The 15,343-nt window shown below is 58.3% G+C and overlaps 2 protein-coding genes across 3 annotated transcripts in view; both read left to right on the plus strand.

Annotated features, from left to right (window-relative positions):
- The first annotated feature begins 106 nt into the window (after positions 1-106).
- Positions 107-7,057, plus strand: LOC108444882 (mucin-5AC-like). Of its 2 annotated transcripts, XM_017727031.1 has the most exons (6): positions 107-423; positions 1,576-2,544; positions 5,157-5,513; positions 5,733-5,849; positions 6,153-6,238; positions 6,491-7,057. In XM_017727031.1, the coding sequence occupies exons 1-6, from the start codon at positions 357-359 to the stop codon at positions 6,563-6,565; spliced, it is 1,671 nt and encodes a 556-aa protein (XP_017582520.1). In that variant the 5' UTR covers positions 107-356; the 3' UTR covers positions 6,566-7,057. The 2 variants fall into 2 exon arrangements, with proteins under 2 accessions (XP_017582520.1, XP_017582521.1); XM_017727032.1 differs by lacking the exons at positions 107-423; positions 1,576-2,544 and adding an exon at positions 3,453-4,016.
- Positions 7,058-10,901: 3,844 nt separating this feature from the next.
- LOC108444851 (collagen alpha-1(I) chain-like) overlaps positions 10,902-15,343 on the plus strand; it is a 5,281-nt gene continuing 839 nt past the window's right edge. The window contains exons 1-2 of the mRNA XM_017726842.1: positions 10,902-11,087; positions 12,967-15,340. Coding sequence (XP_017582331.1) covers positions 11,027-11,087; positions 12,967-15,340 — 2,435 coding nt within the window. The 5' untranslated portion in view covers positions 10,902-11,026. The remainder of the gene's footprint in view (positions 11,088-12,966; positions 15,341-15,343) is intronic.

Consider the following 15,343-nt stretch of genomic DNA (forward strand, 5'->3'; position numbering starts at 1 on the left):
GCCCGATCCGCTCCTGGTCCCGACCCCGATCCCGATCCCGACCCCGATCCCGACCCCGGTCCCGATCCCGACCCCGATCCAGACGCCGATGCCGATAGGCTCCGCGCCCGGGACCGCCCCCCGCACACGGGCGCCGGTGCTGCACCGATGTCCCCGGCACGCCCAAGGCGCTGCACCTGCCCCGGGAGGGGGTTCAGTGCCCGCTGGTGCCTCCCCTCCCTGTCCCCGGGAACAAGGAAGCAGCTCCAACTACTTTCAGCCATCACTCGGCAGCGTAGTTCCCCGCTGCCACCTTCCCCACGCTCTGTGTCCTCAGGTCCCCCACCTTGCAAGGCGTTGGGGTGCTGGCTGTGGACATGACTGGGGGCACGGGAGGGCTGCCCCTGCTGCTGCTGAGCCTTGCTGTGCTGGATCTCCCGCTGGGTAAGGGCTGAGCGGTATGTGGAGCTGTCCAAGGGGTGGGGGGTGAGTGAGCAGCATTGTTCTCCAGGGTGGTGGGTGGCCCTCGGGTGCCTTTACTCACAGAGGTGAAACTCTTTGGGTGCTGTTTGTTCTCCAACATCTCAGCCCTGTCCTAGTGAGCAAACAGGGCAGTGGTTTATAGAACACAAGCAACAAGCTCTATTTCTTTTTCCTCTGATGGGGGTCTCCATTTGGGAAGAGAAGACCTTAGGCCCAGCTGACCCCCTTGCTGAGCCTTGGTCCCTGCTGGGCTCATTGCCTTTGCTACAACCTGCCCAGTAGCACCAAATGGCCCTGCCCAGATGGCAACCTCACTGGGATGTACTAGGCCTGCAAAACTTCAAATGGCATCCCAACATTTGCACTTGATGCAAAGTAAGAGCAATGTTGAGTTGAGAGCTGGGAATAAACCTGGGGCTTGTACCTCCTGAGAACCTTGAACTACAGCTGTAGGTCCCCTCCTGCTGCATCCCTCAACCCCCTCCCAAAGCTTTTGTGGGTCGCAGCAGGTCTCTCGTGGACTCGCCCTGAGCTGCAAGATGGGATTTGTTCCTTTGTGGGGCTGCTTCCCCCGTTGCCATTATTTACACCCACCGCTATCAGTTCCTGACTATCTGCAGCGCAGAGGGTTTGTGTAAACTGCTGCTGCTGCATTTCCAGCCCGTCTCACGGTCACCAGTTCCTGCTTGGCTCTTCCTGTCAGACGGGTTTGTCTGACTTCCTCCAGGCATGGGTGAAGATGGTGGAATGGGTCTTAGGACTGGCGCCTAGAGGAGTTTCTGTCCTGAAAGCAGCAATGGCCATGGCTTGTTCCTGCTTTGCCAGGCTGGGGATTTACGTGGTCTGCATGGCTGACTGTCATGTTGCTATTCAGGGAATCCACATGCTTGATCCATGCAGGACAGGGAATTCCCACTCCTGATGATCCATGGCTGATGCAAGGCTTGGGCAGTTCATGGTGGTGGTAATATAGCACCATCCCCAGCAGAGCCATGGTCCCAGCCTTTCACTGCCAGCCCTTGTGTGCCCTCTCCCACCTCTTTGCAGGGACCGCTGTCAAAGACGTGGCAATCCCTGTATCCCTGACTATCCCAACCTCCTTGACACCCACAGAGACCACGGCACTGCTGCCCAACACCACCTCAAGCACTGCAGCAGCCTTCCCTCCCTCCCGACATGCAACCTCCACCCCAGGGATGCCAATGGGTAACTTTACACCCGGTGCTTCTACGGCTCGGCAGAGTAGCCCGGCAGCCTCCAACACCACCAGACCACAGGTGAGGGGCAGCACAGCTCACAGCACCTCTGTGTCACCTGGGCTGGGACCTGCCACCACCAGCAGCACCCCAGCACAGCTGGAACCCACCACCAGCAGCACCCCAGCACGGCTGGAACCCACTACCAGCAGTACCACAGCATGGCTGGAACCCACCACCAGCGGTACCACAGCAAGGCTGGGGCTCACCACTACCAGCAGTACCACAGCACGGCTGGAACCCACCACCCGCGGTACCACAGCAGGGCTGGAACCCACCACCAGCGGTACCACAGCACGGCTGGAACCCACCACCAGCGGTACCTCAGCAGGGCTGGAACCCACCACCAGCGGTACCTCAGCAGGGCTGGGGCTCACCACCACCAGCACGCCAGCTCCAACCTCCATGGCCATGACACCCAACTGTGACAAGATGACCACTTTCACGTCTGTGGGGACCAGCACAGCCCTGGCTGTCAGCTCATTTGGAGTTGAAATGAGCATGCTGCCTCCCCCCACCTCTACTCTTCTCTCCTCCACCTTGGTGGGCACCACGTTTGGCACCAGCACCCACCAAGGGCCAGCCACAACCACACTGCTTGACAACACATTCCCAGAGACCGGCAGCACCTCTTCTATCACTCCAGCAGTGACAGACACTTCAGATGAGCCCTCGATGTCCCCATCACACACCACGGTCTCCCTTGTTACCACCACAGAGGTCCCTGGGAGCACCCCTGTCCCCAGCCAGCCAATTGGGACCACAGCCAAGACCACCCCTGGTACCTCCACCCCAACAGAACCAGAGACCTCCAGTGACACTGCAGGTGAGTGCAGACACAGGGCACCTGGAGGTGGTGGATCAGAGTGGTAAATCCCCATGGGATCTCCCATCTTGCTCAGCCAGGTGCTTGGCTTCTTCCCCCAGGGGCCACCCAGTCTCCAGGCTCAGCAGGCCAGCGGGTAGCCCAAGGTTGGGGACCTGTGCTGTGGTGTGGCAGTACTGCTGTGTGGCTGTGCCATGGTGTGACTGTACTGTTGCTGTGCCCCCAGCACTGAGCCTGTATGTACACACCCCCTGGCAGTGAGACTCTGTGTACCCTGTACCCCAAGGAGTGTGACTGTCCCCCAGCAGTCCCCCTGCACTGCTGTCCCCTGGCAGTGCCGCTTACTGGGCACCCGTGTCCTGTCAGTGTGGCTGTACCCTGGTGGCTGTTGCAGGAGCCTTTATCCTGGGGCTGCAGATGTACCCTGGTGACACTCCACTCCATGCACCTCAACCAGGACAGAGAGACTCTACCCTGCCCCAGTACCCCTGGCCGTGCACATGTCCCTGGTGTCCCTGTACCCCAGTGAGCTACTGTATCCTCACAGAGTACCTGCACCCTGGCCCGATGCCTACGGTGTGAGAGCACCTCATCAGAGTGCTGGTACCCTGGTGATGGCCTCTGTGTGCCTGTGCCCTGGCAGTGCCCCCATGTGCCTGTTCAGCAGCAGGGTGGCTACACCCTGACAATCCTCCAGCATGCCTGCCTGTGGAATGCCAATACCTGGCCCAGTGCCTGCAGGCACCTCTGAGTGCTCTTGTGCCTGACCCTGAAGAGAAGGAAGCAGCTCCAGCTGTCAGCAGTACACTTGGGCTGTGGTATGCTGTGACACAGGGAAGTGATGCCTGTACAGACAGCCCAGGGGACAAACCCTCAGCCTGGAGCACGCCCTTCCTGAGCGCCGCCTGTTCTCTTGGCCAGTTCCTCGCGCTCAGACGGAGCTGGCTGTTGTCTCCTGAGGGCGTTGGTGCTGGGAGCCACCACCAAACATCACCCCTGTGGTGAAGTGCGGGGTTTCAGGCAGCCTGGCTCATCCTTGGGCTTTTTTCCATTGTCACCCTCCCCTCAGCAGGCAGAGGACGGCCACAGGAGCCAGGTCTGTGGTAGTGGTGGCCTTGCTGGCCTGCCCTGCCCACTTCTGGTGGCTGCTCTGGGTCGAGCCGTGCAGTTGATGTCTGCTGGGCATTGCACCAGTCCCTGGGAGTGTCTGTGTCAGGTGGAACCCCCTGCCTCGCTGCCAGCACCTGGAGGGTAAAAGGACCCACCTGGATGCTCCTCCTCTGCTGGGTGAAGGAGACCTGGAAACCCCAGTGCTGGGGCTGTGGGGAGCACTCAGAGCGGTGCCTACAGGGGTTTGTCAGCTCCTGCTCACCTGGACATGGCTGGGCAGAGAGGGGGGCTGTCCCTGCCCCTGCCCTGGCCCCTGCTGCTGCTGAGCCTCACCTGCCTCGCCGTGCTGCACCTCGCTCTGGGTAAGGGCTGAGTGGGATGTGATGCTCTCTACAGGGTGGGTGGAGAGCGGGGAGCATCATTCCCCAGGGTGGAGGGGATGGTGTGCAGGGGATGGAATGCTGTGGGGGCTGTTTGCTGCTTCTTAAATGGGAAGCAGAGGTGGACTTGCTGCTTCTCCTTTTGTGAGGATGAGGCCCTTCTGTGCAGACGCTCACCTGGCAAGGGCTGGGGTCAGACCTTTGCCCTTCGCCATATTTTTATTTAACCAGCTGCTGTGTGCAGGGAGGGTGTGGCTGCCAGGGGCTTTGGAAGTTTCTGGCTGGGTTGGCTGAAAGCAGATGGCAGCTTGTGTTTTGGTTTCCCATCCTCATGTGAGCAGAGTCCCAGACTCACCGGGTTTGTGCTGGGATCACTGGGGAATCCAGTCTGGCATCCCAAAGCTGCCACCTTGCAGACACCCCTTGACAAAGGTTCAGGCAGCCAGGCTGTCCTGCCCATCCTTTGGAGAGGGTTACAGATCCCTGGGCTTCTCTGGGGACAGCACACTGCTCTGGTAGAGAGTCCCTAGTGGAAGAGAGGATGGCTCTCCTGTGTCCCACCCCCTCCCCCCAGAGCTTTTGTGGGTTGCAGCACGTCTCTAACGGCTCATCCTGAGCTGCAAGCTGGGATTTGTTCCTTTGTGGGGCTGCTTCCCCCGTTGCCATTATTTACACCCACCGCTATCAGTTCCTGACTATCTGCAGCGCAGAGGGTTTGTGTAAACTGCTGCTGCTGCATTTCCAGCCTGTCTCACGGTCACCAGTTCCTGCTTGGCTCTTCCTGTCAGACGGGTTTGTCTGACTTTCTCCAGGTGGAATGGGTCTTAGGACTGGCGCCTAGAGGAGTTTCTGTCCTGCAAGCAGCAATGGCCATGGCTTGTTCCTGCTTTGCCAGGCTGGGGATTTACGTGGTCTGCGTGGCTGATATCCATTGCAGAGATCCGTGTGTTTGATCCATGCAGGATGGGGAACTCCCACTCCCAATGCTCCATGCCTGATGTGTAGCTCTGAGTTCCTCAGGGAGCTCACTGTGGTGGTGATCCTGCACCATCCCCAGCATAGCCATAGGCTCAGCCTTTCACCACCAACCCTTGTGCATTTTATTGTCCCAATTCTTTGCAGAGGTCACTGCCATGGATGTGACAGCAACTGTGTCCCCAGCTCTCCCTACCTCCTCAACACCTATGGAGAGCTCAACACTGCTGCCTACCACTGACTCCATCAGCACAGCCACCCTCCTTTCCTCCAGCCCTGAAACAGAAGCCTCCACCCCAGAGGGGTCCGGCACATCCCCAGAGACTGGCAACACCTCACCGCCCACCGCGCCTCCTCCCACTGAAACTACAGACGATTCAACCAAGGCCTTGACAGCCCTGACAGACACCACAGGCAGCCCTGTTATCAGCACATCAGACCCCATGAGCAGCCCCTCTTCAAGCTACACTGACATCTTCCCCTCAACTATGGAGTCAACTCCAGGTACCCTGACAGTATCTGGGACCCCCACTGCATCTATGAGTGGGTTCAGCCAGGGGGCACCTGGAAGGTGGGGACATGATCAGGGTGACAAATTCCCATGGGAATCCTGGGCATGTACTTGGGTGGCTTCACATAGGTGGCTTCACTTAAGCCTGTTCCCAGCGGCAGGAGCATCCTGCACCTCTGCAGACAGCACTAACCTTACATTGCTTTGCCCAGGCACTGAGCCCTCTTCCCCTGCCACCAGCTCAGCCCAGACCTCAGAGGTTACCCTCAGCACGCCTACGGACCTGACAATGCTGCCGCCAGTCTGCCCCTCTGGCTCGTCCAACACCAGTAAGTGCAGTGCCTGTGGGCATCACCACCCCCAGCATCAGTGCTCGGGGCCAGTGCAGGGGGTCCTGGAACCCCACTGCTCTTGCTTTACTCTCAGTGTGAAGGTATTGATGTTTTGGGGTATATGTGGTTTGCTGTACAGTGGGAGACTTGTTCTCCTGACAGTGTAGCGTGTCCATGACACAATTAACCTGGGAGGAGGTCCCATGTCTGTGGCAGCAATCCTGGAGAGAGACCCTCCAGGTTCTCTGGCACAGCCCAGGGTTCAAGGCCAATAACCAGAGCCCTGTTTTTAATCCCTAGGTGCATCTCACCTCTTTCTGTCGCTGCGGCTAACCACCCCCCTGGACCTGGGGAACACCACGGTGCAGGAGCTGGTGTTGTCCCAGGTGAGGTGCGCAGGAGGAGATCCCACTCTGCATCTGACAGCTGTGGTTCACGCAGGGAGGGGGTTGGGCAGCCAGTGGGAGGGGAATGGCTGCATCTTGCATTGAATGTCATCCAGAGCCCTTTCAGATGAAGGGGAGACCCTCCTTTGGCTGCCATGGTCCAGGATCAGCCCCTTTCTATGTGGGAACAGGGGACAGGAAACCCCCTCTGGCACAGTTTGATGGCTGTTTGATGGCTGTTCTTTCCCTCAGCTCCGTAAGGACCTGCAGACGGCGTTCCCGTGCGCTGGCCTGTCTCTGGCATGGCGAGGGAGGAGGAGGACCTGACCACTGCCCCTCACCCGGCCTGCTCCTGCCTGGACTGCCAAGCCACCTGCTCCCAGCTCCTCACTCCATGGTGGTGCAGGCCCCTGGGAAATCCTCTACAGCTCCTCTTGAACCTGGGGCTTCCCATCCCTCACTCTGCACCCCCAGAGGACCCCCAGTGCTGCTCCTGCCCCTTCCCACAGCCTGTCTGTAGAGCCCGAGCCCTCTCACCACCCTGCTCCAGACCTGGTTCCTGTGGTGGGACCCCCTCCAGCTCTGCTGGGGGGCTGGGAGAAGGGAACCCCGCAGGACTGGGCTTTTACATCTGGGACTGAGCTGGCTCAGCCATCAAAGCCACCCTGGGGACAGAGGAATGGGAGGAAGGAGACCTGAAGCCCCCAGGATTGCGGTGCCCAAGGCTCACCTGTGGTATTGCTGACAGAGGAGAACACCTGTGCCAACACAGGCTGGGCAGTAAATAGAAATTCCATGTTTTCTGTGTCGAAGTGATGACTTCTGCATTTTCCAAGTTGTCTCTCCTGATTTTCAGCTTTGCCATCTATTAGAGGTACCAGTGAGGAAAACTTGAGTCCCGAAAGCTTTGCGTGGAGAGATGGGCTCAGGGCTGTCCCCTCCCGCCAGGGGCTGCTGCAGGTATTCCAAAAGATGGCTCGGCACCCTGGCAGACTGGGGGGTCTCTGCTTTGGAGCTTTCTGCCCCATGACACCCCACAGCTGCAGGGGCAGCTCTGTGCACTCTGGGGCTGTGGAAATCCCGTGGGCTGTGCTCCTTCCCTGTTTTTTCCAGTCCCCAGCTAAGGAGACAGCCGCAACATCTGTCCCCCTGCAGCAAAGTAATTTATTAACTGATTAATTAACCAGATAAAATCCAACTGAAGCAATTATTAGCCTAAGCAAGCCACCTTGCCTGGAGATTGAAAACTGAAATAATTAGCAAAATAGCCTTTTTGCGTGTCAGGGGTTGTTTTTGGCTGATCCCTGCTTCTCACTGGCAGGCCTCACTGCCCCAGCACAGGGAGGGCTGGGAGGGGGTGTGTGGAGCTGTGGGATTCCTAACCTGGGGACTGCTCTCAGGCTGTCTGGATTTTCAACCGGCTGGGAAGGAGCCAGCAGCTGGACAGGATGGGGAGAGACACCATGGGATCACCCAGCTGCCTGCCAGCTCACTGGGCCTGGGAGAGGCTGGGCTGGGGCTGGAGGCTGTGCCCAGGCAGCTTGTCAGGATGCTCCCATTTGGGATGCCCTTGCATTCCAGGGTTGCCCCTTTGCTCTTTAGGATGCTGCCTGACTTTTGTGGGCTTATTTGGCTCATCGAGACTGAGAGAGGTCTCTTAGCAGCCAGGCAAGGAGCCGGGGAGCAGGCAAAGCCTGCTGGAAGGGGTCCCTGTGCTGGCTGCCTGGTGGGGTGCTGGGAAAGAAATCCTTGTGGTCTGCCTACGCCTTGGAGCTGGGCCAAGAGTCCTCCCACGTCGCGTCCCACTGGGCTGTTTTCTCTGGCTGTTGAATCCATAACTTCAGACCCCGGGACATGGCCGGGCGCCAAGGCCAGAGTAATGGAGCCAAACTGCGTCACAAAGGGAGGAAAAGGTCCTGAAGTGCTGGGATGAAAAGGTGACCAGGGTACTCACTGTTCTCTGCTGGCACAGCCTCCTTCCACCGTTATTGTGGCTGGGGAGCTGTGGGGGGAGGAGATGCTCTGGTCCCCTCTGCCCCCGCCTGGGAGGGAGAAGAGGGTCCCACTGGGGGGATGTGTCATCACTGCAGTGGTGGCACAGAGCTCTGACAAGCCCCCGACACTGCCCATGCTCTCTGTGCTTGCCGTCCTTGAGGTGCCACCTTCACCCCATGGCTGCTTGCCTGCCATAAACCCCTGACAAGAGGGGCTTAGGAGGTTGGATCCAAGTCTTGCTGCTTTCTCAGTTCACAAAACAATTCTCAGCCTCTTTGCTGTAATACACTCCAATCTCTCAGCATTGTCCAAACGAACAAATCTTGTGCCCAACATGAATGTCACCTTCAGAGGACTTGGCAGCATCATGGGGTGCATCTCAAGATCCTTGTGACTCCAGTGTCCCTTCCAGTGTCCCTGTTCCCTTCACCCCTGCTGATGGCTATAGCCCAGCTCCCACTATGGCAGGAGGGTGTTGCAACACACCCAGCATGCCAAGTCATCCAGAACCTTGGGGTTGATGGATAACCTGGTTTCCCCCACTGCCACCCCTGAGCCCTCTCCAAATGCCCTTGCCAGGAGGCTGGAGTGGAGCCAGTAGGAGATGCTGTGTTCTCCACAGGAACAACCAGCCCATTAATTCTAGGAAAGCTGATAAGGCACTGTGCTGGGCCATGCTCTGCCACGCTGGACGGTGCAGAGCCCCTGGGTGCTGGGATTCACAGAATTGCCCCCTGGATACAGGCTCCTGAAGGGCTCCAGTGCCCACTTGATGCTTTGGTCTTTGGTAACAGTGGATTAAATGACTTTTACAGGAACCAGTGCTTTGGCAGGACCTTGGTTTCAGGCATAGCAAAAAGATCAGTGAAAAGCCCCTTCCCAGCGTGGTAACAGGGTACTGTCCTCAAGATGAGGCATCCCTTGGTGGCTGTGGGCTTTCTTGGGAGGATGTGCCAATGCCTGAGCAGAGGGATGTTTGGTTTGTCACCCCTGTGACTCTGCTGGGAGATGGGCATTTCTGGGGACAGCATGCGCAGGAGCAGCAGACACAAGGGTCTCCAGACAGTTCTGGCCCCTGTGGAGCATGGACAGGAGCTTGCAGGCAGGCTGGGGCCAGTGCCTTACTTCAGTCGAGTTGTTTTTTTCTATGCTGAGCAGCATGTTTGCAACAATCCCTGTGGTTCCCACCACATTTTGCACCTCAAACGCCATCTGGAGCAACTCTCTCCAGCGTCAGCATGTATTCCCTGTTGGGGTTGCTTTCCAAAGTGATACAGCATTGTCAGCATGGGCAGGAACAACTCTCCCACGGCAGGTTTACATCTCTCAAATCCTCCATCAGCCCTGGTGTGGTCACTGCTCAGGTGGCCACTGATGGGTCAGTCACCCCATAATCTGCAGTGCTGATTGCAAGACCCCCAATGCACTGTCCCCCCCAGCTTTACACCCACACTGGCATTTTTGGTGGGCAGGTGTTTAGTTCCAGGTGAGCGATGCTCCCCCCAGTTTATCGCCTGTGCGCTGTTCCTGCTGCCGGGGGTAATGCGTGGGTTTCACAGGACGGGGTTCCATCAACCGTGACCTGGCCTCCCCTGGCATTTCCCCATCCACACTGCCCTGGTGCTTGGCCGGGGTGTCACTTGATGTGCTGCTTGCCCGACTCCAGCAGGACACTGTGTACTGCCTAACACCCCTCATAACACTTTGCAGGAGTTGCCTGGGGGCATTTCTGGTTGAGAAGTGTTTAATTGACTACAAAACCATGTAGTGGTAGGAGTTTGCATAATGCTGTTCACAGGGGAGCTGGCAGCAGTTTTCAAGGGGGCGTGCAGGAATTGCTGCTCCAGGAGGAGGAGGGGGGCGAGACATAGGGGTGAAGTGACCCAGGGGATCCCCATAGCAGGGAAGGGGGTCCAGGTTTGTGCCTTTTCCTGCTCCAGCCTCTGGGGATGCTGGTCCAATCTTGCAAAGAAGCTTCCCTGAACAATTTACCCCCTCACAGTACCCCAGCACTGCTGTGCCCAGACTGAGGTGCAGGTTTCAAACCCCACTGGGGTGTGCTGGGGCTCTGAAGTGCTTCCAGTTGCAGCTGAGCACTGAGGGGCTCAACTGACACCCCAGGGCCTGACCCCAGCCATATTTCGCCCTGCTTTATATAACCTGAATCTGCTCCTGGGGAGCCAAGTGGGGACTTGTGTTCTGCCTTGTTCTGGCCTGAGACATGGCTCAGCTGGTGATTTTAGTGCCCGTGGTGTCCTCACAGGCATGGTGACACCAGCTGGCACTGCCTTGTCACCACCACACACTGCTCTGTGGCCCCATACCCTGCATGTGGAACAAGTCCTGTGGGGTCCGTGGGGTGACTGCCATGCCACTGTTGGCAGTGCCACACACTGCTCTGGGCTCAGCTTCACCTTCTGGTGCTGGCAGCCCGGGGAGCTGCACCAGGCTGTGGCCAGGTCCCTGGGGAGATGTGGGTCCCTGCAGGGTGGGCTTTGAGTACACCCCAGCCCATGCCCCACCTGAACAGGGCATCCAGCCCTTGGGAAGGGGAGGGCTCGACCGGAAGGGAAGGAAAGGGTGACAGGGACATTGGAGGGAAGGGACCGGGGGCGGGAGAGCAACCTGCCTCCTTCTGTCATCCCTATAAATAGGAGGGAGCAGGAGCAGGAGCACCTGTGGGACTCCAGCTCTGCAGGAGAGGCAGGCAGGGAGGGACGGAGGGAGCTGCTCCTCGCTGCTCTCTCCTCCCTTTGAGCTTCTGAGTGCTCTGCCTGTGTGGAGGCCTGAGGCATGGGGACCAGGCAATGGACGCTCTCCACCTTCCTGGGATGCTGCGCATGGATTCTGCACGGTATGTCCTATATTTTTCTGCTAGCCCATGTGCTACCTGAGCTCTGTTGGGGTGCAGCAGGTATGCTGTGAGATGCTTTTCACTCCTGGCTGTACTGGAAACTCCTCTTATGACCAGTCCTTGCAAGGCATTGCAGCCAAAGAGCTGGAAAAGTGTTTTACAGGGCAAGTATCACCCCGAGGGGCTGGTTGCAGGCGTGGAGCTGTGGGAGACATGAGAGCCCAGTCCGGAAGCCTGCAGGCAGCTGTGTACCCCTCCAGCAAAGGAGCCAAGGGAAGCCAGCTGGCAGAGCAGGACCCAGGGATGCTTCCATCCCTCCCACATCCCAGGAAAGAGCAAATGCTGGTGCTCCATGCTGGGGCCCCTCTTGCACAAGCTTCTCATGAATGGGTATGTGGGGTAGATGGTGTTTCCTGCTCCACATTGAAGAATTAAGATAAAGCAGGGATTTACTGGAGTGGAGTGGGCCAGACTGAATGGGAACGACTTGACTGATGTGTTTTGTTTTCCCTGAGATGGGGAAGGAAGCTGCTGAGCCCCTTTGGCTGAGGGGGCTGGTACAAAGAGCTTATTCCAGCCAGGGAAGATGACAATGAAGCAGCCTGATGGCAAATGGGTCTAGCAGAGGATGGACCCCTCGAGGACTGGTCTGGCACAGGAGCTAATATTCATTAATGACCCTGCACAAGCTACAAGCTAACGAGCTGAGCCGGCGGTGAGGTTGGAGGCACCTCTGCTGCAGGGAGATCTGGCTGCCTGTCAGGGGGAACCTGAAGAACTGGAGCACCGGGATTGGGAACAGGCTGGGGCTGTCAGGCTGCGGCAAAGCCCTGCTGGATCTTGCCATCGGGGTGCCCTTCGTCTCCTCTAATTGAAGCTCCCTAAAGCCAAGCGTCAGCAGATCCACCCGGCTCCTCACGGAGCCAACGGTGGCAGCTTGGTCTCCCAAGAGCCTGCGTCCCTGTCCTAAAAATAAGACCGCGTGAAACGTCACCCATGGGTGCCAGTAGGTTCTGGGAGACACGTCTGGGATGTGGGCAGGTGTCTCCTCCTTTCAGCAGAGCTCCTGGATGTGGGTTAAGATTTTGGCAGCAGGAGGAGAGAGCTGTAAGCAGGGCTTGGTCCTGGGAGCTTGCATATATTCCCTCCATGGGCGGGGAACCCCTGGTGCCTTCACTCAGCTGGAGGCAAGAGGGATGGGGGCAGGAGCAGGCAGGTGCCCAGCCCAGGAGAGTTTTATTGAACCTGCTTTAAGTGCAGCAGATCAGAATGCATCTGCAGTCAGGGAAGGCTTCCCTAAGCCTTGGCTTTCCTACCTGACAATGGGCTTTGGGTAAGGTTATTTAAATGTCCCTCAGACACCCAAAAGGTAAAAAAACACAGAACCTCCCCAGGCTCTGCAGAAGCGACTGTGCTCAGAGCTGTCCCTGCAGCGATGGAAAGTGGGCTGAGGGTTGTCCTGGGGTGGCACAGCTCCACAGACACCCCCGGGGCTATGAACCAGACTTACTGGGCTCCAGCTCTACCTGGTGGCTGAGCACCCCAGTACCATCCCCAGCACGACTGGACTGGGTTTCAGCAGCTGCTTTTGCCTCCATGCTTGCACCAGTGTCTTTCTCTGACCTGCAATGAGTTGTGTCCTGTCTCAGCTCCTGGCTACTAATGCTGGGGATGCAAGAGGTGCTGTGCAGTGATGTGCCTAAGGCAGCCCAGGCTGCACTCCTTGGCTTTTAATCTGGGCCTTGTAAGGCTGTGGGATGAGGCAGAAGGGGTTTAAGAAGTGATGGGAGGTTTGTGATTCTCATGGAGACGTGTCTGAGCCTGGTAGGCTGCCACCTCCAGCTCCCACTGTAACGCTCCACTCTGTGCTTCTCTGCAGGGCTTGGGGCTGTTGCTGCTGTCCCTGTCACTACCGATGGGCCCTTTACTGTGGGGACAGCTTTCCCCATCACAGCAGAGGACGAGTGGCCCCATACCACACTCACTGCAGAGATGAGCATTACAGCAGCTGATGCTGAGACCTTCCCTCCCTGGACTGAGACAGACCCAGTGACGGTGATGAGTGAATACAGCTCTACAGTGCCAGCTTTGGTGAACGTGACCAAGCCTCCTAACACGACTCAGAGTACTGAGGGAAGTTCAGCTGCTCCCACTACAGCCACAGCTGCTGCTGCCATCACCACGCAGCACCCCGCTGTCACCCCAGAAGCAGAGCATGATGAAATAGACATCCCTCCTGATGTCCCTCTGGGGACCACTCCTGTCCTCGAGGATGTGAAGGAGGACATCCTTGCAAACAGAGAAGACACAGACCTCAGTACTGGCAACACCACCCCTCCACTGGCAGTCACCTGGGTGCCACAGCCAACTGCTGGTGTCACTGTGCTGCCGAGCCAAGGGCTGACCACAGCCAAGGGAGCAGTCAAGGAAGGTGTAACCCTGCCTGAAGCTATTCAAAGTGAAGCCAGTGCCAACTCCTCGGGCCCCAGTCCCGATGCCGCTGGGGAGCTGCTTCCAACTCAGCAGGATGGAGCAGTAGGCGGGGTTGAGGGCATTAACCCAGAGCCAGCAGGAGAAATGGCCCCAGCTGGTGAGGAAAGTCCCTTGGCTTCAGAGTCTGGAGATGCAGGAGATGGAGTGAATGGTGAATTCAGCACAGCCAGCTCAACCCACCTACCTCCAGAGAGCCTAGTGATGTCAGGAACAGTGGAAACCCCTGAGAATTCCTCCCTCCTCCCTGGCCAGGCAGTGCTGAGTCCAGACTCTTCACTGACACCATCCAACGGTGGGGATGGGCAGGGTGTTCCTGGAGCGTCATCAGAGGCTTCTGGTTCAGTCTTGTCACCTGCAGCCAGCAGGGCACCAGTGGCACCTGAGGGAACAGAGAACACTGCCACCTTACTGCCAGCTCCAGAGCTTCCCAGTGATGCACACAGTGACACGAATCTCCCAGTCTCAGCCACTGCGCTGCCCGCAGGGGATGTGGGAGCTGTGGATCTGGCCAGTCCATCTCTCCAGCCTGCTCCATGGCAGACCCCCACTGGAGAACAGCCAGTGCTGCTTCCCGATGCTCTGACATCCCCCACAGACATCCCCAGTGCTCCCGGGGCCGCTTACCCAGCCCCAGAAGCTGGAGCCATCACCCTGCCTGAAGCTGATGGTGCAGCAGAGACACCAGCAAGTCCTGACCTCACTACTGGCCCAGAAGCACCTGTGTCTCCATCTCTCAGGGAGCCACAGCCAGCGGGGATGCCAGCTGGAGCTCCCCAGGAAGCCGATGGACTTGGCACTGGCTTGAGTTCAGATTCAGATGCCCCCAGCCCAGTGCCTTTTGTACCTGATGGACTGGCATGGCCCACTGCTGGGATCCAGGGTCAGGGAGCTGAGGGGATAGGGGACATGGCACAGGCAGGAGGTCCAGGGGATGCCAGTCCCTATGAAGATACCCAGAGTGACATGAGTCCTCCAGCCCTTCAGCCCTCAGCATCTCCTGCTGATAATGGAGAGCTGCTGACTGGAGGAACAGAAGACTTGGCAAATGCTGAACTTTCCCCTCCACCAGCACTTGGGGATGGAACAGAAGCAGGAGAAGTCCCAGCACTGGGACAAGTGTCTTCAACTGGTCCTGCACCTCCCAGCAGTGCTGGAATGGAGCCTGATCTCTCAGGATCTGAAGGACCAGGGGACCTGCCTGGTGAATCTGCCAGTGCTCCTGGGGCTGTTTTCCCACCCCCAGAGTCTGTGGCTGGCCCCGTGTCTGAGGCAGAGACACCAGTGAGCCCTGACCTCAGTGCTGCCCAGGGAGCACCTGGGTCTCCATCCTTTGGTGGGTCACAGCCATGGGGGACGGCAGCTGGTGCTCTCCCGGGAGCAGGCCTCCCTGGAGCCAAAGGACCAGACACTGACTCAACTTCAGCATGGGATACCCCCAGCTCAGCAGTTCATGGACCAGTAGGACCCCAGTCACCTGGCCTTGGGGACCAGCTTGGCACAGATGTGGGGCTGCCAGCAGCAGAAGGGCAAGGAGCTGGCATGGCAGAGCCAGCACTGGAAGGAGCAGGCAGTGGGATTGAGTCTGAGCCATCCCTGAGCTCCACCACAGGGAATGGAATAGCAGCTGGGGTGGATCGACTGCCTGGCGCTGGTTCCCCATCCGGTATCGCCTCTCCCAGTGATGTGGTGGCAGCACCTTCTGTGTCAAGGGGGGATGAGGCAGGGACCCTCTCACTCTGCAGCCCCGGGCCCGGCACGCCGTT

The sequence above is a fragment of the Corvus brachyrhynchos genome, unplaced genomic scaffold (genome assembly GCF_000691975.1).
Source record: "Corvus brachyrhynchos isolate BGI_N302 unplaced genomic scaffold, ASM69197v1 scaffold162, whole genome shotgun sequence".
In the NCBI taxonomy this organism is placed as follows: Eukaryota; Metazoa; Chordata; class Aves; order Passeriformes; family Corvidae; genus Corvus; species Corvus brachyrhynchos.